This window comes from Brienomyrus brachyistius, chromosome 3, assembly GCF_023856365.1.
Source record: "Brienomyrus brachyistius isolate T26 chromosome 3, BBRACH_0.4, whole genome shotgun sequence".
In the NCBI taxonomy this organism is placed as follows: Eukaryota; Metazoa; Chordata; class Actinopteri; order Osteoglossiformes; family Mormyridae; genus Brienomyrus; species Brienomyrus brachyistius.
The window spans coordinates 17,571,423-17,595,219 of record NC_064535.1 but is presented as its reverse complement, the minus strand read 5'-3'; the positions used below and the strand labels follow the sequence as shown (position 1 = coordinate 17,595,219).

At 50.4% G+C, this 23,797-nt stretch overlaps 2 protein-coding genes across 9 annotated transcripts in view; one reads left to right on the top strand and one right to left on the bottom strand.

Annotated features, from left to right (window-relative positions):
• Positions 1-21: 21 nt before the first annotated feature.
• lrrc73 (leucine rich repeat containing 73) lies at positions 22-6,794 on the top strand. 2 transcript variants are annotated; one of them, XM_049009795.1, is made up of 6 exons: positions 22-1,224; positions 1,881-2,041; positions 3,163-3,348; positions 3,701-3,801; positions 5,668-5,863; positions 6,452-6,794. In XM_049009795.1, the coding sequence occupies exons 1-6, from the start codon at positions 953-955 to the stop codon at positions 6,520-6,522; spliced, it is 987 nt and encodes a 328-aa protein (XP_048865752.1). In that variant the 5' UTR covers positions 22-952; the 3' UTR covers positions 6,523-6,794. The 2 variants fall into 2 exon arrangements, with proteins under 2 accessions (XP_048865752.1, XP_048865753.1); XM_049009796.1 differs by having other exon boundaries at positions 27-1,224; positions 3,226-3,348; positions 6,452-6,793.
• A 2,568-nt stretch (positions 6,795-9,362) lies between these two features.
• tjap1 (tight junction associated protein 1 (peripheral)) overlaps positions 9,363-23,797 on the bottom strand; it is a 68,461-nt gene continuing 54,026 nt past the window's right edge. For 4 of the 7 annotated variants that reach the window (XM_049008672.1, XM_049008670.1, XM_049008675.1 and 1 more), the window contains exons 4-11: positions 22,971-23,145; positions 21,174-21,202; positions 19,813-19,974; positions 18,223-18,289; positions 16,557-16,586; positions 15,670-15,777; positions 15,407-15,490; positions 9,363-13,428 (exon numbers count right to left, since the gene is read on the bottom strand). In XM_049008672.1, the coding sequence (XP_048864629.1) occupies positions 12,079-13,428; positions 15,407-15,490; positions 15,670-15,777; positions 16,557-16,586; positions 18,223-18,289; positions 19,813-19,916 (1,743 nt within the window). In that variant the 5' untranslated portion in view covers positions 19,917-19,974; positions 21,174-21,202; positions 22,971-23,145 and the 3' untranslated portion in view covers positions 9,363-12,078. Of the gene's footprint in view, positions 13,429-15,406; positions 15,491-15,669; positions 15,778-16,556; positions 16,587-18,222; positions 18,290-19,812; positions 19,975-21,173; positions 21,203-22,820; positions 22,836-22,970; positions 23,149-23,797 lie in introns of all 7 variants that reach the window. The other 3 variants (XM_049008677.1, XM_049008671.1, XM_049008676.1) reach the window with 3 other exon arrangements.

Below are 23,797 nucleotides of genomic sequence, written 5' to 3'. Positions count from 1 at the left end.
TTTTAAAGGTATGGGGTGCCCTGTAAATAATCACTTAAAGAATGTACGTAAGGCCAGGCGTGACTAATCGCACCCGATAGCTGCCTCTTGTCCTGCCAGCCACCGTTCCCCGTTCTTCCTTAGAAGCTCACTTAGAGCCCGGCACCGTGTCTCCTAGCGGTTTGCGGCACCTCCAGACAAATGGGTAGGATGCATTTCACTACTGACGTGAAATGAAATAGTGCTCTCCCTGCAGAACGGCGAAAGCCCTTTTTATTCGTGAGACGGAAAGCTCAATTTACCACGAGAGGTGACATATATCGTTATCTCGCGTTTTGGGAGGGTTGACATTGAGATGGGGTGTCCATAGTAACCGACACCTGCAGCGGATGCAAACAAACCGCGAGCGTCCTCGCTTTGAAGGCCGGCGCGTGGAGCATGACTCGCATGTGAACCGGGCTGGACAGACGGAGGGAGACGCGCGCATCGTCCCCTTATACCCGCAGCGGCGCTAGCAAGCCCCCCGCATAGCATAAACTGCATCACACGTTTATTAATAATTCAGCGAGGCGGACAAGTCAGTGCGCGGCTCAACCCGACCTAGCGGCGTCTTCCCGATTATTTTATACAGGAGCCACAAAGATACCCGCGAATGGATCGATCTGCGTCTTAAAACGATGAATGCAGCCGGTTTACTCACGCTAAGCGTTTCAGCATCCAACAGATCGATAGTCCGTCGGAAACAAGAAGGGAGGCGGGAAACACACATTCGCCCGCTATAACACTGTATAATAAAACTCGTGTGACCTGCTATTTTAGCTGGGCGGATAATCGCAGGTTTCCCCATCTCGTGTTGGCTCGGCGGTACCTTTTGACCACTTTTTGATACATACGATCGGTTTCCATACCTCTCCCATTTCTCTCTTAAGCCCGTCTCCATTTTTTAATGAAGGGTTAGCCACCTTCACACGAAATGCTACCCGGCTCCATTCAGATAACCGGAGAGGCGCTCTCGGGGGCTGAAATTAAGGATATCTGCGACAGCCTGAAAGAGAACAGCGTAAGGCTGCTGTCGGTGCGGGGCTGCCAGCTTTCGGACCGCGACTTCGGACGGGTCTGCCGCGGGGTCGCAGACTCTCACTCCTTGGCACAGCTCAACCTCAACCTCGGCGTGGTGTCTAGCATCGGTCGGGTGAAGCAGCTGGCCGATGCCCTCAAGACCAACCGATCCGTTCAGACTTTGTTGTAAGTACAATGAACTATTATTATTATTATTATTATTGTTATTATTATTATTATTATTAGTAGTAGTAGTAGTAGTATTAACAATAATAATAAAATTGTTACAATAAACGATCCATTCAGCGTGCATGTACATCAAGACGCTGCGCTGCATCGTTGGCAGTAACCTGATCCTGCATCCTATAGAAATACTGCATTTATGCGGTCATCTGCAACTTTAAAAAGTCAGGACAGCAGCTTCTGGGGAACAATCCAGACTATTTCAAAATCTAATAACAATACTACTGCTGCTTCCTCCTCCTCCTCCCACTACTAATAGTAATAATAATAAACGACTTTAAAGTTTGTCAGGATAGTGTCGTTCCATGTAAGATTAGAGCACACTGGGGTTTGTCAGTCATTGCATATAGTTCATAAAAGCCGCAAATGACTTAAAATTCTATAACCACATGTTTTCCTGGCATGTAAGATATAATTAGTATAATTATACATTGCTTGCAATTTCAGCGCCGGGCAAAACGACGTTTGCGTGTCTCTGTTGTCCCAAGTTTACTAGCCGGACTACTCCAGAGAAAATTAAGTACTGGTCCATTACTATCTCGTGGTATAAATGAGTGATTAATGTAACCAAAATGCCTCCGCTGTCACTTCGCCAACAGCCTGCACGGCAGCCCGCTGCTGGACGCCGGGCTGGTCGCCCTAAACTCGGCTCTGTCGACGCACCCGTCGCTGGTGTCTTTGGACCTGGGGGACTGCATGCTGGGCGACGAAGCCGTGCAGCTCATCTGCGGCATGCTCCCTCCCGACGGGGCGAAATCAGGTAATCTGCAGCCCCCCCTTTTACCCAGTAAGATACAGTATATAACGTGTATGCGTATAGGATCGCCCTCAGAACACAGTACGGCGAGATAAGAACCGTTCATCAAGTTGCGGGGAAACAATGACAGAGAAAAACGTAGAACGCAAAGCTGCAGCAAGACAGAAGGTTTGAAGGAGACTGGTCTCAATCTTCAAAGAGATGGTGACTAATCAGTTCCCCACGGGAATTACTCTCACAGGACATCTCCCTCCTTCTCTTCACTAAAAATACACAGGCACTTATGTTGAGACACAGCATGCTATTATGGGACCCTAATTTTCTGACTAGATTACAATGAGTAATAATTTTTACTTTTTCAGCTGTAAATTTTGTATTTTTGCAAATGTACCAGTAGTAGACATTTTATGACAACATGCAGACATTTTTTTCTTGCAATCCTATTTTAAAAAGGCAAGTCATACTTGTAAAATATATATCAGAGCTGTGAAAACAGATGTGCTGTCCCTCTTATATAAAGTAGCACCTACCCACCAACCAGACCCCAGATCTGATCTGTGCATCATCAATGTGGGCTGTATTTTACTCATCAGATGTCAGGGTGAGTGCAGCTCTGCACCCCTCTGTACACCACCAGGCCAAAACAGGCAGGAATCCCAAGTCTCTTACCTGTTTTTCGCATTCTGTCACAGGGTCATGTGTTTTGCCTTGAATGACATACTGACACAAACATTCGCCTTCAAGTTAGTCTTACTTTTGAGCACAACAATGAATGCCGCCATCGTGATTCAATAAACCCCAAGTGACTCTTTGCACTTGGGTGGTACTGCGGATGGGTCACTACTTTGTACTACTTCATCTCTGAAAGAAAATTCAATTTTAAAACAGAAAGAGAACACAACACTGATTTTGTCATCACTTGGGAAGCACATCACACATAATGGGAAGCACAAGCTCACCCAAGGCAGGAAAATGCACAAGACACTGCACAGCCCACTGCATGCTTCTCTTGGTAGGGTTGTTTGCTTGTACTATGAGAAGTTTACTTAGATTCTGATACCGAAACAAGATTTATAGTTCATTTGTCTCTAGGATCATACTTGGGTACGTGTTGTATATTACAGGTAGGTGGAGATACTCAGATAGCCTTCCTAGGAAAAGCATGATGGCCTCTGACCTCTCCCCAGGTCTGAGGGAGCTGACTCTCAGCGCAAACCCAGCTATCACAGGCAAAGGCTGGGCGAGGCTGGCCATCGCCGTGGCCCACAGCTCGCAGCTCCGGGTCCTGAACCTGGACTACAATCCCCTGGGTAAGAACCAAATCACCAAAAACGAAGTGCTTGGGCACCAAACTGTAATTCGATACTGTTTAAATTGGAGAAAAGCACCTTTATAATATCTTATGGGGAAGTGTGGTGATACATAAATGAATGATATGGTTGTGAACCTGTCACGTTAACTGAAGAAATAGCCACCTTATCCAGCACTATGTCTGCGAATCAGTGTCCGGGTCTGATCCCAGATGCGGATCTGCATTATGTTTGGCCACCTTGCCCACCCGAAGGGAAAAAAAAGGTCTCTTGGCTTATTGACCGAAAGGCTCATTCGTGTTATCATGTGCTACCGTTTCAGCGAGTTCCTTTGTATTTGCTTGGTTGACAGGAGACCAGATCGCGGGGATGCTGGCGGTGGCTGTGGCATCCAGCAGGACCCTGGAGGTGCTGGACTTGGAGGGAACCAGTCTAACGAACCAGTCTGCGCAGGTCAGTCTTGCGAATAATCAGCAGAATGTTTATTTCACACTTTACTGTCATGGTGCCCAACAATAATAAATAATGCTTAATTAAAAACATTTATAAAGGACAATGTGATTTTGTTATGGGTGCCATGGTGGCGCAGTGGTTAACGCTGTTGCCTCACACCACTGGTATCCGGGTTCCAGTCCCTGCCTGGGTTCCGTGTGTGGCGTTTGCATGTTCTCTCCGTTGTCATGGGGTGTTCTCCAGATAATTTGGTTTCTCCCCACAGTCCAAAAACATGCAGAGGTCAACTGGAATTGCCAGGTTGTCCGTAGGTGTGAATGCTGTGTGTGCACCCTGCGATGGGCTGGTCCCCTGTCCTAGGATATTCCTTGCCTTGCACTCATAACTTCTGGGATAGGCTCTGGATCCTAATGCCCCCGGAAAATGGATGAATTTGTTCAGTCCTACCTCTTAAAAGGCAAAAACATTACTTAAATTGTGACTGTGTACCCATAGTGCTCTAGTGCATTTCATATAAAGGAGAGCACTGGTGCTGTGACATGCCATGAAATTAGATGGCAGGCAGACTGTTAAGTCTGCTGGGAGAATTATATACATTTGTGTATGCCAGCCTACGCAAATAAAGCGATGGAGAGGTGTTTAGGGACATGGACTGTGGGTTTGCATCACATGAAAGACTGTCAGAGGAACCTGTTAGTGAGGCATTTAACCCATATACTTTTAACAAAATATCCATCTGTACAGTTATTTGAATAGAAAAACAAATCGTTGTGAAGTAACTGAGCATAATAGGCCCAGAATGATGTACATCTTATTACCAACCACAAGGTGGCAGCATGTCCCCTTAACTCACCATCTAGGTAAATAAGGAACTGAATGTGTTTCCTGACAACCCAATTAGGGAGGTGATTAGCTTTTCCCGCAGGAGGTATCTCATGTAAGCATAAATGAGAGGGAACAGCTGGGAGCAGAAGGGAGCTCAAGACGACTGCATCAAAGTCAAACACAACTCTCTCTCTGATCCAAGCACACTTTAACTATGCCAGGGTGCCTCTTGTCAAGACTGACCCCCGATCTCAATCTCATTTCCTGTAAAAACATAGTGATTTGCAGTGGGAACTGGGTGCTTCTTTAATGAGTTTCTGGTTCACTGTGTTTCTTAAAGAGTGGGAATATATTTATGCTGATCACCTGGATTTAGAACCTACTCAGCTCTGAGTAATACAAGAAATATTGATCCTGGGGAAGTTTTCCGCTGCGAGGCATGTAAAGTTCTCAAAAACAAACATATAGTGCAGAACAAAGCAAAGTTCAAAACAGAACACAATGTGGATGAGCAACCATAGCACAAATAAGTTTAAAAGCACAATAATAATAATTGATACTTTATCAATTTTCCATGTAGGGAAATTATCTTTACGCCTCCCTCAACTTGCTCTTTGTGTAGTAAGTTGACCGTGAAGGGCTGCCACCTGTAGTGGCGCCCAGGGAGCTGAGGGTTAAGGGTCTTGCTCAAGGACCCGCAGATGTGCTGAGGCTGGGTTTGAACCTACAACCTTCTGATTACAAGGACACAGGCTTAGCCCACTAAGCCACACGCTGCCCCCTTAATAATGTCCGGAAAAAAAGTAGATGCATAAAACAAGAAGAGAACAAACAGAAGATATATGTGCAGTAAGAAAAATCATATAGCACCAGACTTTTAAGAGATCTTTTGGCTGCACACAACTAAAATGCTCACGGCCTCTGGTGAGACTGTCAGCTGGAACTCGGATAGGCTCCGGACCCCCCGCGAGCCAGTAGGATAAGCAGTTTGGAAAATGGATGGATGGATAACTTGCAGATGTTGCCCCGGTGCCTCTGTAGATCTTCCTGGACATGGTGGAGAACTACCCCACCTGTCTGCGGGTGCTAGTGCTGGCTGAGAACGCCATCAGCCCCGAGCTGCAGCAGCAGATCTCAGATCTGCTGTCGGAGGGCGAGGAGGACGACGACAAGGAAGGGGAGGCACGGGGAGTAGGTGGAATTTCCAGGGAGAAGACCACCTGGCTCCCACACAGCAGTAAGGAACCCTGCAGTTCAGTTCTGTAGTCGCACCATTCGGCAACCAATTGTAATCCAGTAATGCCCCCTACTGGTGGGTATTAGCATCACACAGCTCAGGTACCTGCATTGATTGTGGCTGTGCATGGATCTTTTTGCTAGTCCTCATCAAGGATTTCATTAGAGAGCAAGAATATTAGTGCATCTAGGGTCTCCTCAAGCTCACTCGCTTTCTGCAGTGGCTGGGGGTTGGTGTCATCAGAAGGTAGTAGACATTCCTAAGGTCTTCCTTCCCTTCTTCATCCTCATAAGGCTTCCCGTTGATGGCCTGCCAGTTGTACTCTTCTCCGCTTGGCTACCAGTTTAAGTCCTCCCTGCTATTCCAAAGCCAACTGTAGTTGACCTCAGATGGCAGTGGCCTTTCTGGACACGTGTCTGCTTATTTTAGCAAACTCAGGCTCTCTGGTGGAATCGGCCCATAAGTATCCGGGGAGGTTGCCCCATGACAGAAGGTGAAATGCACTATAGCTCACAAGGAACACCATGCTCCATGCATATCCATAGTGCAGAGTCAGAATGCATCTCATCTGGTGTTTCTGCCCTCCAGACTCCAGCTCCCAGATGGTCCTGGTTACCTCCGGCCTGGGCGACAGCCTGCTAGCAGAGACGGAGATGTAGCATCACAAGGTCACCTGCCTGCGAGCAACCAATCACTTTGCATGACCTTTAGCACTTGTACATAGAAGTTGTCTAACTGGCACAAACCTTGAACACCAAGTGACTTACTCTACTTCGTAATCTATTTATTTTCAAGATGTACAGTATTTATAACTAGAAATTTAAAATTTACATATCTGCTGAAATGTATGCTCAGATAGCTCACCTAATTAAGGCTGTTATGGTCCCATGTCAGAATAAAGCACTTATTTAGTTCTCAATTAATGTGTAAGAGTAAGAGTAATTGCCGATTTACTTAACAGAAATGTGGGAAAAATTTTATTTCAACACCAGGGGGCACTGGAAATAAAGTAACTGACAAGCGCAGTAGCTCAAGTAAGTGGAGAAAGTGCACTTGAGCCACAGAGTTTTGTCCTTTGAACCCATCAGCGACAACCGTCAGAACTGGGCAGGAGTCCACGCAGCTTTAGCCATCCATATGTTTAATATTGCCTCAGTAATATGATGGCAAGCAGCCATAATTAACCAAGTTGGAAAATCACGAGATACAATCCAGGGTCACACCTACCAATGATCTTAGTAATAACAGCGGAGTGAACCAGGGATGGACCCGTTCTGGAGAAACATTAGCCAGCGGCCAACTCAAAAATAAGTCAGGCACAGTCACCAGGAAGCCTGGTAACCATGAGCCTGGTAACCATGAGCCTGGTAACCATGAGCCACTGCCATGACAACGCAGCAGCGCAACTTCCCATCAAGTTTCTCTGCAAAGTAGATTTTTTCCACAATTTTTTTCCTTTTGAAGCTTTTTGCTAAAAAGCATACATTTCACACATTTCAGTAGCTCTGGAAAAAGGGACCCAGAAAGTTCTATTCCATTTAGCCAGAGTATGTCAGCCAGCCAAAGTCAAACAGACCATGGTCCCGAAAGTTTTGAGTGGGACAGTTGGCCCAACTTGCCTCTAGGGGGTGCTGCTGCAGCAGTTAACAGTTCACCGTGCTGGTCTTGATAGCCTAAACCTTATGAAGGGTTCTCATTAAACTGACGGAGACCTCGCTACAGAGAGAGAGAGGTCTGAATTTGTCTAATCTGCATAATTAGCTCCAGAGAGCACTTCAGTGTGCAGGTACCCTGGACTAGAGCAGTAGCCACACAAGTGAGGGGCGAGCAAAGCATATCGGCTGTACCTCCCTCACATTCATACTCAGCATCTTAGTAAAACTTCATCCCCCTGCTGGATGACATTTTTTTTTTTTTTTACCAAAATGGATGTTGTGACCCCTCCTGCAGTCAGCAGCTGCGTAACATGTTCCAGCATCCCACCAAACCGCCACGAACACCACCAGTCATAGGAAAGCAGAAACCATTCAGCAGACATTGCGTATAATTAATAACACATATCAGATCAATGTTTCTGCTGCTACGAGGCGTCCTCACCTCGCATAATCAATTTGCTCAGTTCCTTTACCCCACAGGAGGAAGGGAGAATATGGCTTTCAGTTGCAGCAGGTGGGGTTAAGGTTGGCTGTAGCATGTCAAGGCACAAATGAAGGGTCGGGCCCAATAAACTAGGTTTTCATCTGGCTGAACAAAGGAGGCAAACTGTCAGCAGACAATAGGAGGTCGAGCTGCAGCTTACAGCAGTGTGACACACAGGTTGTTCTACTGGGAGCTGCCTAGTTTTGGAGATATCTGCCATAGAAATGTTGGTGTTCTTGTGAAAATAATGGCGCTGAATGGCATTATTTATGTGGTGATTAAAGCACAGACTTTGTAATGAGCAGTTTAGTATAGAAACCATTTTCTTCTATTAAACTCCACACACCAATCGTATTCCTACACAGAAGACACAAACACGAGCTCCCCAGTGATACCTTCTGTGCAATGATACAATTGGTGCTTTTCGATTATTATGAGTGACCAGGTCATGATTTCTAGTCAGAGACATTGTTGTTGATTTTTTTCAAATATATTTTTAGTTATTTAAACAGCGCAGAAAGAACACCATTCAGTGCCATTATATTCAAAAGAAGACCAACATTTCTACGGCCCATAGCTGCAAAACTATAGCACTTGCAGCAGAACAACCTAGATGTCTAGATATCACTAAAGCCTCTCAAACATATTTTCAGTTGTGGAGTAACCCAGCCCTTTAAGGACTTCACTTCCACCCTATTCCCACCAGGGGGCATCTGAACAGCTAATACATAGATCCATAGGCCCCCTGTCTCTTTTAATAAAACACATAGTTCAATTGAAAAAGTAAAAAATTAAAACACCTGACTATGATGAATGTTTCGTTTGTCAACATCAAGAATGAAGAATGTAGAGAAAACCCATGGGTATGACGACTGTTACATTTAAAATAGTTTTATTTGTTTTAAAATATACATCCTTGGTTTACAAATTCAGAAAATAAGATTAGTACAGGTTTAACAGTCTTTTTTTGTATTTTTTTAGTATTCAGTTTGTACAGGGAAGAAATAAAAATCACACGGTGCAGCTACAAAATCATGGAGACTGGGAGGGAATCTAAGGACTGCATGACTGCCATGGAAACAGGACAGTATGTATGGACGGAAGGAGACAGACATTGACCAAAACAAAAGCCACCTCTCCCTCCCAGTACATGACAGCACCATGTCTCCATGGTAACAGTCACAGCACACCAGCGGGCATGGAGCGTGCGTGTGCCCGGGCCCACAGGAAGGAGGATGGAGCATAGACATACTCTACCCCTTACTTACAAGGGTCAGCGCTGAGTACCATGGAGACACCATCGTACGCATGCACACACACACACACACACACACACACACGCGCACACACACACACGCGCACACACACACGCGCACACACACGCGCACGCACACACACGCGCGCGCGCGCGCACACCTCATGAGGAGCTCACCTGAAGCTGTAGTCAGCTTTGAAAAATGTGCTCAGAGATCGAAAAACACAATAGATTCACCAAAAAACACTAATGGATATTTTCACACCAAGGAACACCTTATAAAGAGAAAAAAGAAAACAAATTATTGAAATGACATCACGTATACCCAGTAAATGAAGGAAATGGAGCTGCAAACACATTCAGAGTATGGAGATTGCACATCGCCAGTCGTTCCTGACTATAAGCTTATCGGTTTGCAAACACACACTGGGACACAGGGGTTTGGATTGCAAGGTGAGCTCAATGTGAAAGGGGGCTGTTTTCAGAACAAGGGATGAGGTCAGCCTCTCACTGCCCCCCCCCCCACACTATCGGTGCACATACAGCCCAGTATCACTGTGGATGATTTCTGATGGTGTCTCAGAGCCTCACTGTGAATCAAGTGCGGCGTGCAATGGCACCTCCAGGGCCAAAGCGGCCCCTCATCTCTGGGGAAGGATGGAGAAGGTGACCTTGGTTTGGAACAGGCAGACCACACTGTGACAGGGCCTCACCGCTGAACACGTGGCTCTTGCAGGTGGATGAGAGGAAATGGCAGTCGGGATCCACATGGAACAAAGCGAGCTCTATTTCCAGAACATCTTACGGCATTAAGTATTTAAAAGCGCCAATTTCACGTGTGGGACGGTGATGAATGATTCCTTCTTCCTGCCATCAGCAGCCTAATTTAGAGCCAAATAAAAAATCTACATTATTTATTAGAAAGGTCTGTTAGAACTATTAATTATGAGCTTATATTAATAGCATTTTATTTGAAGTGGGAAAAAAAATCAATACACTACAAGCTAAAAAAAGAATGGGGCGGGCGGGAGTGATCTGGCCCCTCAGGCTGCAGAAGCCGGTGAATTATTGAAACCGGGGGGCTAATGGAGAGAGTCTCTGGGGGGAATTCAGGGACCATGGTGCTTTTTGAGAGGAGCAGCCTGATGTGTGTGTTTCTGTGAGAAGCCACAGGGGAATCTGGGTCCTGTGTCCCGGCAGCAGACATACATAGTGATATCACACATCCATTCAGCAGGATACTGAGCCAGTGAGCATCAAGCACACAGCTGGAGTGTGTCTACTTCAATTAAAGGCATCATGATTGAAAAACACTTACCCTCGGGGGAAAAAAAACACTGGTGAAACTGAAATCATCCCACATCCCCGGTCACCCCAACGAACGTCGGCGCCAGAGGTGACAACAGCACTGAGATAGACAGCAGAGTGGGATGGCAAACATGGCAAACGAACCTCAAAACATAAACTTCAAAAAGCACTAACACAACACTTCCTTTTTCACTACAGCAAGACATCAAACTCAAACAAAAAACAAAAATAAAAGTGAGCCTGGTGTAGGTGGGAGCGATGGAGCTGGGCGGAGGCTACAGGAGCGTTTACATTCCTAGGCGCGGGTTTCATCTGAAATGATGAGATTTGCGTGGTGTCCGTGCTGTGTGCGTGTGGCCTGACAGACAGAGCTTTCCTTAATGGCGGGCGGAATACGCAGGCGGGGAGGCCCTGAGCAGCTGGGGGCAGACAGGAGCCTGCCGGGGAAGGCCGCCTCCCTCCATGTGGCAAGACAGATGAAGGGCAGTGGTGAATGATGCTGGGTAAGCCAACCGCACACTGGTCACCCGGGGGAGGGACAGTTAGTCTCGTCTGGTCATCAATACACAACAGGGCACTACAGATTTGTGTGGTGCCTTTCGGGAAAGTCTGAGCACCGCCAGTGAGCCAAGCCAGCAGCCTGAAGCTTTGGTTTACATTATTATACCAATCTGGACTATGGTCTGCATGCTGGCGGACTTGGTGCAGATGGTGTTAGTGGTGCATTTCTGAAGTGAAGGCAGCTGATGCCGGGGGTGTGACCTTTGCTCTCAGCGAAGGATGCAAGACTCCTCAAGACTCAGGTGGCCATGTTTCATGGAGAATGACAGAACATAGCCGTGACCCACCTAGGGGAAAAGATCATACTGATTCACCACTAATGGCTAACTCCACAGCCCTGTTCCTACATGGCCTGAGTTGGCCAAAACGTCACAGATCAAGCTAATGTTGCTAACGCTGCTGGCAGTCTAGCCGTTTTAAGCCTCCTGATAACACTGATTTGTCCCTCCTCCTCTAGCCAGCAGACAGGAAGCGGTGTCCTAAAGCCCACAGGGAGTGTAGAGGCCACTGCACCGGGGGCCAGGAATGGGAGCAAGACCAGGAGGAGCAAAAGTGCTGCAGCAGAGAAATGGCCAGAGGGGCGACTCAATGCTGGGGGGGGGGGGAGGGTCGCGGTTAGGCACTGTGAGTGACTGAGTGGGACACTGGGACCTCAGACCATTCCACATAATAGCGGGCGGCTGGTTGCCACAGTACCAGAGATGTGGGTTCAGAGAAAAGCTCCCCTGTGAGGTAGGGCATGTCTCTCCATTTGGGTCACGCTGGCTGGGGAGGGTATTCAGATTCTGGACAGTAAATCAATTTGAGTTTCCTAGTTACCTAGTTAGTTATATGTATCTCTGCCAGGGAGGGGGGGCTCTTAAGGAAGATGGTGCCAGATACAGGAACTCCCCTTCTGGAGGAAACTGGAGCCATGTCTGTAAGATAAGAGAGGAGATCCCCCCTCCCCCCCTCAGTCTAGCAGGGTGCCATGCTCCTGGGCGCGTGTCAGGCTGTCCTTGCGATGCAGGTGGTGGACGCCCATCCTCTTAGGGCTCTTGCCAGGCCTGCTGAGGTGGGCCGGTGCATTCTCCATGTGGTCTTCCAGTGCGGCCAGGCCCCGGGGCGAGATGACAGGCAGGTCCTGGGGCAGGATGTCGCGCTCCTCTGCCGAGCTGCCCCCCGAGCCGCATTCTGCATACTCCATCCTGCGGGTGTCGGGGCTACCCCCCCTTCGGGAACATGCTGCTTCATCGGGCACGTTGGCGCTGTCTCCATCCTCGACAGGCTCCAGGCTCATCAACAGCCTCTGACTCTCCTCCTTGGAGAACTCCGCTCCATATTGGCCCCTCCTGACACGAGGCTCTGTCCCACTGTCCGCTTCCACACTCGACTCTCGGCTGGCCGTCCAGCTCCGCACCGCCGACTCCTCGCCGTCCGAGTAGGTACCCCGCCGGGCCGCCTCAGTCCTGCCCGTCCTGCCATCGCGGCTCCTCTCGAGCTCCATGGCGGTCTCGCTACTAAATGAGGTACGGTTCACCAGGCTGCCCTCTGAGGATGGAGCCATCTTCTCCACAAACATGCGCTGCCAGTTGGCCAGAAGATCCTCCTCAGAGCTGGCGGAGCTGCCGAAGGCACCAGGGACCGGGGTGGGGCTGCCCAGTGGGCTGGAGCGGCCTGACAGGGCATCCGGCGTGTCGGGTCCAGCCTGTCGGCGTGGGTGGCCACCAGAGGAGGATGAGGCCCCGGAGCGCCAGCCACCATCAGCCTCGTCGTCGGTCTGCACCAGGCTCAATGAGATGGCCTGCCGCGTGGCGTATGTGCAGTTGGGCAGCGGGCTATTCTTGGGGATCTTCACCTTGTCGTCGGATGTGAACTCGATCACCTTGCGGCCTGGATAGAGGGGGTGGGGTGGCGGGGGGGTGGGGTATGGGTTCAGCTTCTCAAACGAGGGGGCTGCTGCCGCCCCACCACCACCCCCGTCTTCCCCATCCAGGCTGCCCTGGCTGTGGCACGTTCCATTCTGCTGCTGAGGCTGCTGCTCCAGGGAGCGTCCAGGGCCCAGGGCCCCCTCCATTTGGGGGCCCGTCATATCCACATGCACGAACACATCCTCCGCCACGGGCCGGCCCATACTGCTGCCGGACTGGACAGAGTTCAGCAGAAGTGGTTCGGGCTTCTCCAGCACACGGGCAATGACAGAGGTGGGCACCACATCTGCGGGCGTTAGGCTCAGCGAGTCGGCGTCCGGGATCTGGCCCCCCCGCTGAGGCAGGTTGCTCTTCATGTGCTTATTCACCATGTCCTGCAGCTCGCCTGGCAGCTGCAAGAGACCACAGGCAGCAGTGTCAGACGGGCCATGGTGCCACGGACGACGGCTTCTGAAGCCACCCACAGATGTGCCATCATGGGGGGGATAGAAAGCAACCCTCTGACAGACTCCTCCATACACATTTCATGGCCTGCTATGCTTTTAACAGAATCTCTAAAGACTGGACGCTTACGGATGATTCTGACACTCCTAATAAGCCTTATTTTCCACTTGGATGCACTTTTAAGCCCATAAGATAACCACAGTCTGACACCAGCAAAAAGCAACAGGACAAATATAATTAGCGGCTTTAAATCTCACTGGAGCTGGGGGGGGGGGGGGTCCATTTAGAGGAGAGCTCGGGAAGGTTCTGTGCTGCATTTCGCACCTTTAATATCCGCCCTTCTGCGTACAGGCCTGCCCTCCCATCTCGCCATCAATTCTATACCTCTTAACAGGGTCAGAGGGGGGGTCACCTGTTACCCAGGAAACGGGGTGGGTTGGTGGTGGGAGGAGGGTATGGAGCAGAGAGAGCGAATAGCCATTAGCAGGGCGAATTAGCGGTCACCTAGCCAGGCACTGGCTGATGGCCAGGTTACTCCCCGTTACCTATTTCCTAAGAGTTTGACACCAAAACTAGATCATGATTATTAAAGGCCTGAGCACCTGGGCATGAGGCCCTGATTCAGCACGGTGTCGCAGGAACAAAATGAATAAAGCAGAACTGCATCGATCAGTGGAAACAGGCGGAAATTAGCAAGCCGACCAGCCGGCTCCACAACAATCCCGACCAGTTGTCTCATGTACACGTCATGGGGAGGTGACGATTGTCGAGTGCTGGCATGAGCCAGCCGATACCCCCACCCCATCAAACCTCCCCCACCGCCGAGGAGAGGGTCAGCCCAGAACCACATTTGACATGACTAAGCATACGCAAGATACCGACCCAGCTCCAAACACTATGGGTTTGAACTGTCAGCTACCTGTAAAGCTCACCTTGCTCTCCCTAATCAGATGGGTTATTTGGGTAGTGGCGCCATGAAGATACCTTCCTGGCTCCGGTGCACAGGTGCTGCAGACATATTTACACCAGCCTCTGGCTGAGATTGATGTGCCGCAGACACTCCGGCTCTCACCAGAGCCAGCAACTGTCAGGGGTGTGTGACAAGAAGGAAGGCTGCGCCTCTCTGTGCTGCCCCTGGGTCACGCCAGCTTTTATCCTGTGTCCCATTGATCAGTAGGCTATTGGGCACGGGCTGGGACTGTGCCCTCGTCAGTGGCCGCGGCGCCGTCTGAGAGCCTGCAGCCAGGACGGATCGAGATGGCAGATATTGCAGGGCGCCGGTGAATTATATATCTCAGAATAGGCGGTGCCCAGAGTGATGCCACTAATGGGCCACTGGGGCCCCGCAGGCAGAGATGAGTCAGTGCCGGCATTTATAAACAAATAGATTTAAGCTGGGAGAACCTTGGGGGACGCCAGCGTTCCCGCCACACAAGAAGCTGGGTCACACACCAACAGCCCAGCCCACAGCAGGGTGGAAATAAACTCTCAGGGAGAGAACGAGCTCAGAATGCCCTGTACACTATTTAAACAGGAACCGCTGGGACACTGAGCTGGAACAGGTCACACTCAGCACTAGCACAGACCAGCACACACATGACGTCATGTATTGGAGACGACAGCAAAAGGAGACCTGCTGACTGCCCCGTACAGCGTCAACCAGCCACCTCATGTGACCACCTCATCCAGCCCCCGACGGTACTTGTAGGAGATTCTCAGCTGACACCCTCATTACACAGCAAACTCCCTATCTGTGAGTGCCTGCTCACTCCCCAGGAGTGTATGGGGGGAGGGGGAGAGTTGCAGCTCTGTGGTTTTCTTTTTGTATTACCTGGCCCATCCATCCGATTGGACCTTGCATGTTTGCATGTTGGAGGAGCTCAGGGAAAGTGAGGGGAGGGTCGACAGAGACTGCAGGACACTCACATCTGCGAACTTGTGGTTTCTGAAGTGGGACTTGTTGCACTTCAGCAGCTGCACCGCCAAGTTGCAGTCCTGCCGGTAACGTTCCTGGAGGAGACAAGAACACGGTCAGGGCCCCTGTGGAAGCGGCGTTCCCAGCAAAGCAGTGTTAAGGACGGTCCATCATGTGCAGAGAGGTGCCACAAGGATGGGAGCAGCCTGGCATCAGGGGAGCCAGCGTAGTGAGAGCGGGGCTGGGCACCAACCCATACGCAGGGGACACCTACATTCAACTCCTCTAGCTTGTCAATAGTGTTCTTTGCATCCAGGAGTTTGTTGGTCAGCTCCACGATCTCCTGGTCCATCATTTTCTTGTCTTGCTCTACCTTGCGAAGCTGGGAAGGGGGAGGAGAGCCGTGAGATGAAAGTCAACCCACATGGGAAGCACTGGCAGGCCTAAGTGCTCTAACGAGGGGGGGGGGGGGGGGGGACATTGATTAAGAAGCGCTGCTGACCTAGGCTGGCCAAGACGACAAAGACGAGCACTGTGGAGATAGCAGGTTGGGGGCGGGGGGGGGCAACACAAACAGATCGATGCGGTGGTGTGAGGTGATGAAGCAGCCGACCACGCTCCATCCCGAGGGTCATAGCGCACATCTGCCTCCGCTGGCGACCAACACTCCCATGCAGGACGTCAACTGGCCAGTTCGAAGGTGGGCCAAGGAGCCACATGCAAGTGCCATGCTTACAGTGTGCCACTGGGGGGCACCTGTAATCCTGTCTGCCCCGTCAAACAGCGATGGAGGTCTAAGCACTGCCCTGGGATGTGACGTCAAGCCGCCGCCTGCTAACGGGAGAGCTGCCCACCATAACCCCCCATAATAACAAAGTGCATGGTGGGGGGGGGACTGGGAGTGGTACTAACCACCAGGCCCACAGAGTGGTAGCAAGCCTCCCATGCGCTTACAACCAAACCAGGCCTCGCAAAGGCACCCCCTTTAGCTGAATATCGGGACAGGTGAGGCCACAGGGTTTGGATCGGGAGCAAAGGCTGAGGCAGAAACCCAGTGTGCCCCAATCCTGAAGCAGCACTGCAGCTCGATAGTGTCCAGAAAGAGCAGGAAGGAAGGGAAGGGGTGGAAAAAGCAAGTAGAGAAAGAGGATGAAACCCAACTGCGTGGACCCAGGTCTGACTGATGGAGGCCTGATGGAAGGAACACGGCAGCATGGATGGATGGAGAGAGAGACAGAGAGAGAGAGATGGGGAGAAGTGTAATCTGGCTCAGGGTTCATAAACAAGTGGGACACAGAAGCGGCAGCAGCCGGCATGAAGAACCCGTACACACACACCGCTGTGGCTGTTCTGCGGGCTGCTCTGAATCACAGTGACCTCTACCTCCAGGTGGGAGTCTCACAGGCAACACCGCAGCCAGGGCTGGTGCGGGGGTCACAGAGGGAGACGCAGCTAATATCACCCCAGATTACAATTCAGTCCTCTGGCCTGCTATTAGAGGGGTTACATTCAGGGCATCGATGAGAAGGAGGGGACCCAGACACCCCCATGCATGCATTTGTCAGCAAAACAGCTGGGTTATGAGTAACAGGACACTTTGGCATGATCGGAAGTTGGGGTGGGTGCCAATCCCTCTCCTACTCCCTCAGCCCTGATTCATGCCTGACTTGGAGTCAGTATTAGAGGCTGAGCTTTCCCACCCTCGGAAGAGGAAATTTGTCCTCATTCTATACTGTCCTCTACTAGATGCTACTCGCACATCTCAGCATCATGGTGAGATTATCAGGACCACACTAGGGTGGGCTTGGCTGGGACACCAATGTTAGAGGCCATACATAAAGGGGAGGGCCCATGTTACCGCATATGGGGTGAGACTGTGGGGTCTTGTGGTGAATGAACAGAAAAACTGATGGATCGAAGTGACCTACTGGCACCATAGGGGCAAATGGTGCTTTTCCACTGGCAAAAGAACATTGCTGTACCCGATCCATACCATGAAGACATGGATATTTATTGTAAATTACGTGAGCTGTACCTGCGTTGACATGGCCCTGCTAAGTAGCTGACTAAACCAAGCTGGTTGCGTCACCACCATCTGACTGATCAAAACATATGGAGATACTAGTGATCGGGGTTGATATGTATGGATTACCTGAAGGAGAAAACGGATGTTCTATACATTATTACATTATTGGTATTACACATCTTGATGTATTGATGCATTCCCGATACTTTGAAACTTGAAACATTTTCTCCTGCTTAAAGTATTAAAGAATGGAATGGATTCATAAGGCAAATTTATACAAGCTAATGCTAATTCCGCTAGTGTTTCATGCTAACAAAACACAGTGTTTCTCACATGTGCGAGTTGAAAATAGCACATAGTACATCATGGTGTACACCGTGTGAACAGTGAATAAGCGTCTCTTTGGTTTTATGTCACAGTTGCTCTCCAAATCCTGGAATGGCTTTACCAAGCTGACCTTTCTGCAGCGGAAAATCGAAGCAAGCTGGAATAATGCCATGACTAGTGTCTCTTCGTGGTATGGGTCAGGTATGTCAAGGTTCCTGTACACCAGCAGAAAAGCGCCATGAGCCAGTTTAAGAAGGCTGGAGTCCGCATGACATCGCTGAATTCATTCGGTGAGGAGGAACCCCCCCAAAGGAAAATAGTCAACTATGTATAAAACAGTTCATTACATGTATTTAAATAAATATGAATATTAATGATGTTACATGTTTTTATAACCCTCCCAGGACATTAAGCCTGCACAGCACCCACAATTCCTGCGATCTGATAGATAACAGTTCAAAGGTCAAAGGTTACCAGCGCATGCAGCTTCTCCTCCAGGTCCTGGTTGGTCCTCTGGGAGGCAGTGTAGCTGTTCTGAAGTCTGAGAAAAAAGAAGAAGAGGGTTAGGCTCCATCACCCACAGCCACAGATGGGGGAGGGGAGGGGGGTCCAAATTCAGGAGCTGCTCTTTTCAACCAGCCATCAATGTGCCCCGGTGGCACGAAACAGCTGATGGTTCTCGGTGCCAGGTATGGCTTACATGCACACAGCATACAACAACGAAATGTGTCCTCTGCATTGAACCCATATGTGACATAGCAGAGGGGCAGCTAATTCAGTGCCCGAGGAGGACTGCATGGAGATGATACCTTGCTCAGGGTACCTCAGTGGTGCCTTGCTGGTTGGGGATTCAAACCAGCAATCTTTCAATTACAAATGTGCTTCCCTAACCTTTAAGCCACCATTGCCTACCCATTTTTTGGGTACTCCCAAACAATAGAGCACTCATCGCAGCATATCCACACTGAAGCAGACATGGAAGATACATCCTTCAGAATTTTGATGCCTGAGAACTTCAGCTCAGACATCCTAATTTCTGCAGGGACCAAACAAGGCGAAGAGGAGACGACCCATGGGAAATTACTGCAGAGCCACCAAACGTGCATTTGTGGGCGTGTCTGTTTTCCATTAAATACAGCCGTTGCTATTTTAGTCACAGATGTGTAATTAGACGGAGCTAATCAGAGCTGATGTAACTATACAGCACCACTAATTATTAATCAATTGTAATCCAATTATGCGGCACAGGTTCCCACAAAACTGCAGCTGCAGCTAAAGGGGCTGTAGGGAGATGGGGGAGGGTCTTAACCTGACCGTGTTTCATTTCCTGTCTGCTGTTATTCTTTCTAAACTTGAGTTTTCAGCTCAAATCAGCAACACTTTACTTCATTTCTCAGTATTATAGTCGCTTGGCTGTTAACCGCTGTTTTGCGCAGATCAGTGCAGTAATATCATGATTTAAAGCCTCCACCTTAATGCGACACCCTCTCAGCTGTGACACCCTGGAATGGAGGCCGGAGCATGGCCTGTTGGCCTGTAGAGACATGCTGCTCCACTCGGGGCTCAAATCCAGAGCAAGTAGGAAGAGGCAGCCGGGCGCTGGGCCCATGTGGGCAACGGCTGCCTCCCAGTGCCAGCAAGTACTAGTAGACCGTGACTCTTTGATACGTAGGGGAGGCATTGGGAGCTGGCAGCCTCATGGCTGGGAATGCCAGACGGCCGGGAAGCCCAGTGACACCCACCCACTGTGTGGCACAATGCTGATCAGGAAGGCATTTGCTAACGGGAACAGGCAGAGGGGTCGTCACAAGCTAAACAAGGCTCAGAGGCTGCCTGTCACTCCGGCAAGTCCTGCATGTGCATACACATGTGCACATTCACAGACACGTGCACATAGACACGCACACAGACAGACCTTCCCCTGGCCATTCTGGCACCAGACAGCAGTAGTCCACACACGTTACACCCAGTGCGTAACTGGCCTAAACACAGCTCGGCAGTAATGGCTAAGAAGAGCCCAGCCCCGGCACCAATTAAACGGCATGCCGTCCGTGGGCTCCTCACCTGCGAAACTTGTCCCGCATCTTGTCCAGGTCGTCCTTGGTGCGGCCCATCTCGGCCTGCATGTACTGCCGACTGGCCTCGAACTCCGCCTCCATGGCCTCCATTTTGTGAGTGGTATGACTGAGGCGTCTGCGTAGCTCCTCATTCTGCTGCTGTAGGGACCTGTCAGGGCACAGATCAGGGGTCAGGGGACGGATCAGGGGACAGGCCAACACGCAGCCCCCTGTAAACAGACTTGTGGAACCGAAGGTGGCAGCTGAAGAAGGGCACACATGCACAGACACACACATGCCACACAGCCCCCTGCCCCCACAAAGCCAGGTCGGCAATGCCCAGTAGCCGGTCAATATGGAATGTTTAATCAAAGCCAGGCGCCAGCATCTGACTCCCTAAAAGCCCCCTTGGCGAAGCCTGAGGTGAATGTCCATGAAGGATTCATGCAGAATCTTGAAGGGAGAAACGCCATTTCCCTGTGTTAAAAATACAACAAACACACCCGCTGAACCTTCCACTGTCACTGTTTCAGCCCCTACTCTACTTTCTGCCCCTGTGGGGGGCAGGGGGGTTGGTGTGATGGAATCCCTGATCAGGCTGGACCCCAAGCGTGAAGTGCTGAAGAACGTAGTAAGGGTCTATCACGTAAGCCCAGTCAAGGCTAAACCAGGACAGTGTTGCGACCTGCCACATACGGACACTGCCACCCACAGGAGGGGTGGAGGGACTGGATCTGTGACAGCCCCTCAAGTCAGATCTGCAGATCTGGGACAGCAGGAACAATTGGCACGATTGACGCGTGAAAACACATTTTGCACACAGGATCCGGCTCTCAGACAGAGAAATCAGGCAGAGAGAAAGAAAACGGGCCGCAGGAACAGAAAGCAGGAGGGGAAACCCCGTAAGGAGGGAGGGTCAGGCTGAAGGGGCCCACAGAGAAAGCACAGTGGGGGGGCATCTCGCCAGACAGCTGCAAACAGACCAAGCAGACAGACTGGCGCACACTTCAGCCACTCCACCAGCTGCCCAACATTTATCTAGCTACCTAATTATCAGGAATTTGACATCATCATCAATTATCATTGCCACCAGCGTCATAATTAGTTATCATTATGGTCTGCTGTGAGTCACATTTGGGCTTGATCATGCAGCTGGTAATGTTAAGTCAGGTTAGACTAGGAGGTACCTCTGAGTCACATGTCCAGCCTATTAACTGCCCCCCCAGGAGGCGTGGTAATGGGGGCTGCTCTACTGTGGCTAATCAGACAGACATTAGTGTGGGAATCCACTCCATTCCACAGAAACGTTTTACATGCATGTTCATGACTCCCAAACACAAGCAGATGAGAGCAAAAAGTTTAACTTACTTGATCCGGTCGCCGTCTGACGGGGAACTCTGCAACACACGCATGAGGCGCATTAGTGCAGCAGGACACTTAGGATACTCAGTACATGCTGAACATGCAGTCAGATCGCTGCTTGGAGTCTGTCCACTGGAGGACAACAAAGGTCATCAGGAGCGACCTTAACAGTAGACGCCTGAGTCATCAAGACGGCCAAAAAGCACAGTGTGAGGCCAGGACAGCCACTATGGAGTGTCTGCAATACTGCTAATACTCGTATATGCAAGTGAAAACGAGTGAGCCACTAAGAGATGGTTTACTGTGGTAAAGGCCAGGGCTCCTTGGGTTGTCAAGGTGTCCTGTTCCACCTTGCGCTCCAGTTACCAAGGTGCCTTGGCCTCCACTCAGGCACAACAGCAGCGCAAGTCTGACAGCAGCACATGCATATTTCACAGGGCCAGCAGTGAAACCCCCGGGCACTTATCTCACAGTGCACAAACCGTCTCGCAGATGGGAGGATACCCGGATGATTCTACATTTAACTTAAAAGTGACATAAAAAAATGCTGACATATTACGATGAGTTTGTGTTGAATTACTCTGTACTGAATTTCAATGACTGTGCTCAACATCAAGATGTACAGCTTGAACGCAGTGCTATGGCACCCAAGCCTGCCGCAAGATGACCAGCCGGTCACCTTGCTGGTGCGGGGGGGGGGGGGGGGGGCGTTGGATTGAACGGGGCCTGATGTTGCTAACATGCAGCGCCAGCTTTTGTGACAGCTGCACTGAACATTTTTGAGGTCACCCTTGTCCCCGATATCTTTCTAAACAGTGCCGGCTTCCAGCTGGTGATGTGGCTGCAAGGTCGCCCCTTGTGATCCAACATCTCCATCAGTGTCGCTGCTGGCTCGGGGGTCACCCCCTCCCATAATCCCATAGGCTGCCACCACCCCTCTGGGATAAACGGCCCCCTGGTGACCATCTGCTTGGTGCAAATCAGGTTCCGGCTGCCCATCTTGGCCATCCTGATGCAAGGAGATTCTGGGCTGGCTGTCTGCTGGACTGCCGGTCTTTTTATAGGTCACTCTCGCTCGCTGCTAGCTGGGCACCCCCTGGCCGAGTCCGACTGGGCCTCCTGCCCAGCATCTGTGACACCCTTAGCATCTGGAGGCTTGCCAAACTCAGAACCTGGCATATGATCTAATCCAGAAACTGGGAGAACATTAGCTTCTCTTCCAGGAGCTGCAGCATCCAGTCTAGATGAAGATGTCATGGAAGTGTATTGTGCTGAATGGACCGTAGCCCGATCTGGGAGCTGTGTTTCCTGCTCACCATCAGTTTCTCCATATTGGGCAGTCTCGCAAGACCAAGTGTGTCAGCAAACCTGGAATTGCGCAGGTTCTCCGCCTGAGTATTCAGTCTGCTGTTGGGCTGCGTCAAGATCCTTCTGGGTGGTATCTGCAACCAGGACCTCATCCTTCTCTTTAAAGACCAGCGACCGCTTCAGGAAGAACTGGGGTAGCACTCCCGGACATCCCAGAAATGTCCTGACTCAAGCCGTTTATCACTGGACAGGACAAGCTGGTTTTCTCTGCGACCAATAAACGGCTCTGGGCTGTGCCATAGCAAATCTGCTCTCGCTAAAGACCCGCAGTGGGGGGAACATCACCAGATCTAGGTTCTGCTGATCGGAGGTATGTGGCTCATTTTCTGACTCCAGGGACCAGGAGGATGAAATGATGTCGAAGTCGGCTTGGGTACCGAGGTGCTTATTGTAAAGGTCCCTGAACAGAGGGACACGGGTCATAAGGGGAGTTACCTGGCAGGACTCTGGGGGGGGTGGCGGCGGGGCTAGGCAGGGTGCCACTCAGGTCCTCACAGAAGGCGGGCGTGCCGTGGCGAACCTCGCGGTGCTGTGGGGGGGCCTTGCGGTACGGCTTCCTAGCTGGGGCAGCACTTGTCATTCTGGCACGTCCGTCCTCAGTGTGTTATTCCTGCTGGGAGAAGAGTGTCAGACACAGGGACAATTGGTGGCTGGGAGCGATGCCACTGCCTGGATGCCGCTCCTGGGAGCACACGGCCTAAAGTCCGTCCAAATCGATGGGGGTCACTGAACAGGGCAGTGGCTGGACTGAGGGGGGGCTGACTGACAGTGCAGCAAAGCGGATGGTCCGCAGCTTTAAATAACCGTCACACACACACTGATTCCTATGACACCAGGTGAAGGGCTTTTAGGGACCCTATATCACCCAGTACATGGGGGTACATGTGAGAGAGAGAGAGAGAGGGAGAGGGGGAAATGCGGAGAGCGAGAGATGCAGGGCGGGTGTTAGAACATCTGACATCAGACATCTTCCCCTCCAATCATCAGACAGAAAGGGCTGTTATTTTCAAGATGACCCAAACGGAAAGGGAAGGACCCTTGTGAATGATGAATAAGGAGCTGCATGTGGCATGGGCCAACTCAGCACAGTCACGCTGCTAAAGTGCATAAGCATGGCTGAAAACAGACAGGCCCAGATGATAGTGGCTCTGATGCCTGGGACAGTAGCCTCTTATAGGTCACAGCAAAACCCAATGTGGAGACGGGACACATGCTAAAGATGAATGTTTACTGCACTGCTCATAATGAAAGACCTTGTTGGG

Coding starts and splice junctions, on each gene's coding strand:
- lrrc73 (XM_049009795.1), top strand. CDS start 953: ATGCTACCCGGCTCCATTCAGATAACCGGAGAGGCGCTCTCGGGGGCT. Junction 2,042..3,162: donor TCCCGACGGGGCGAAATCAG/GTAATCTGCAGC, acceptor TGTATATTACAG/GTAGGTGGAGATACTCAGAT. Junction 5,864..6,451: donor CACCTGGCTCCCACACAGCA/GTAAGGAACCCT, acceptor TCTGCCCTCCAG/ACTCCAGCTCCCAGATGGTC.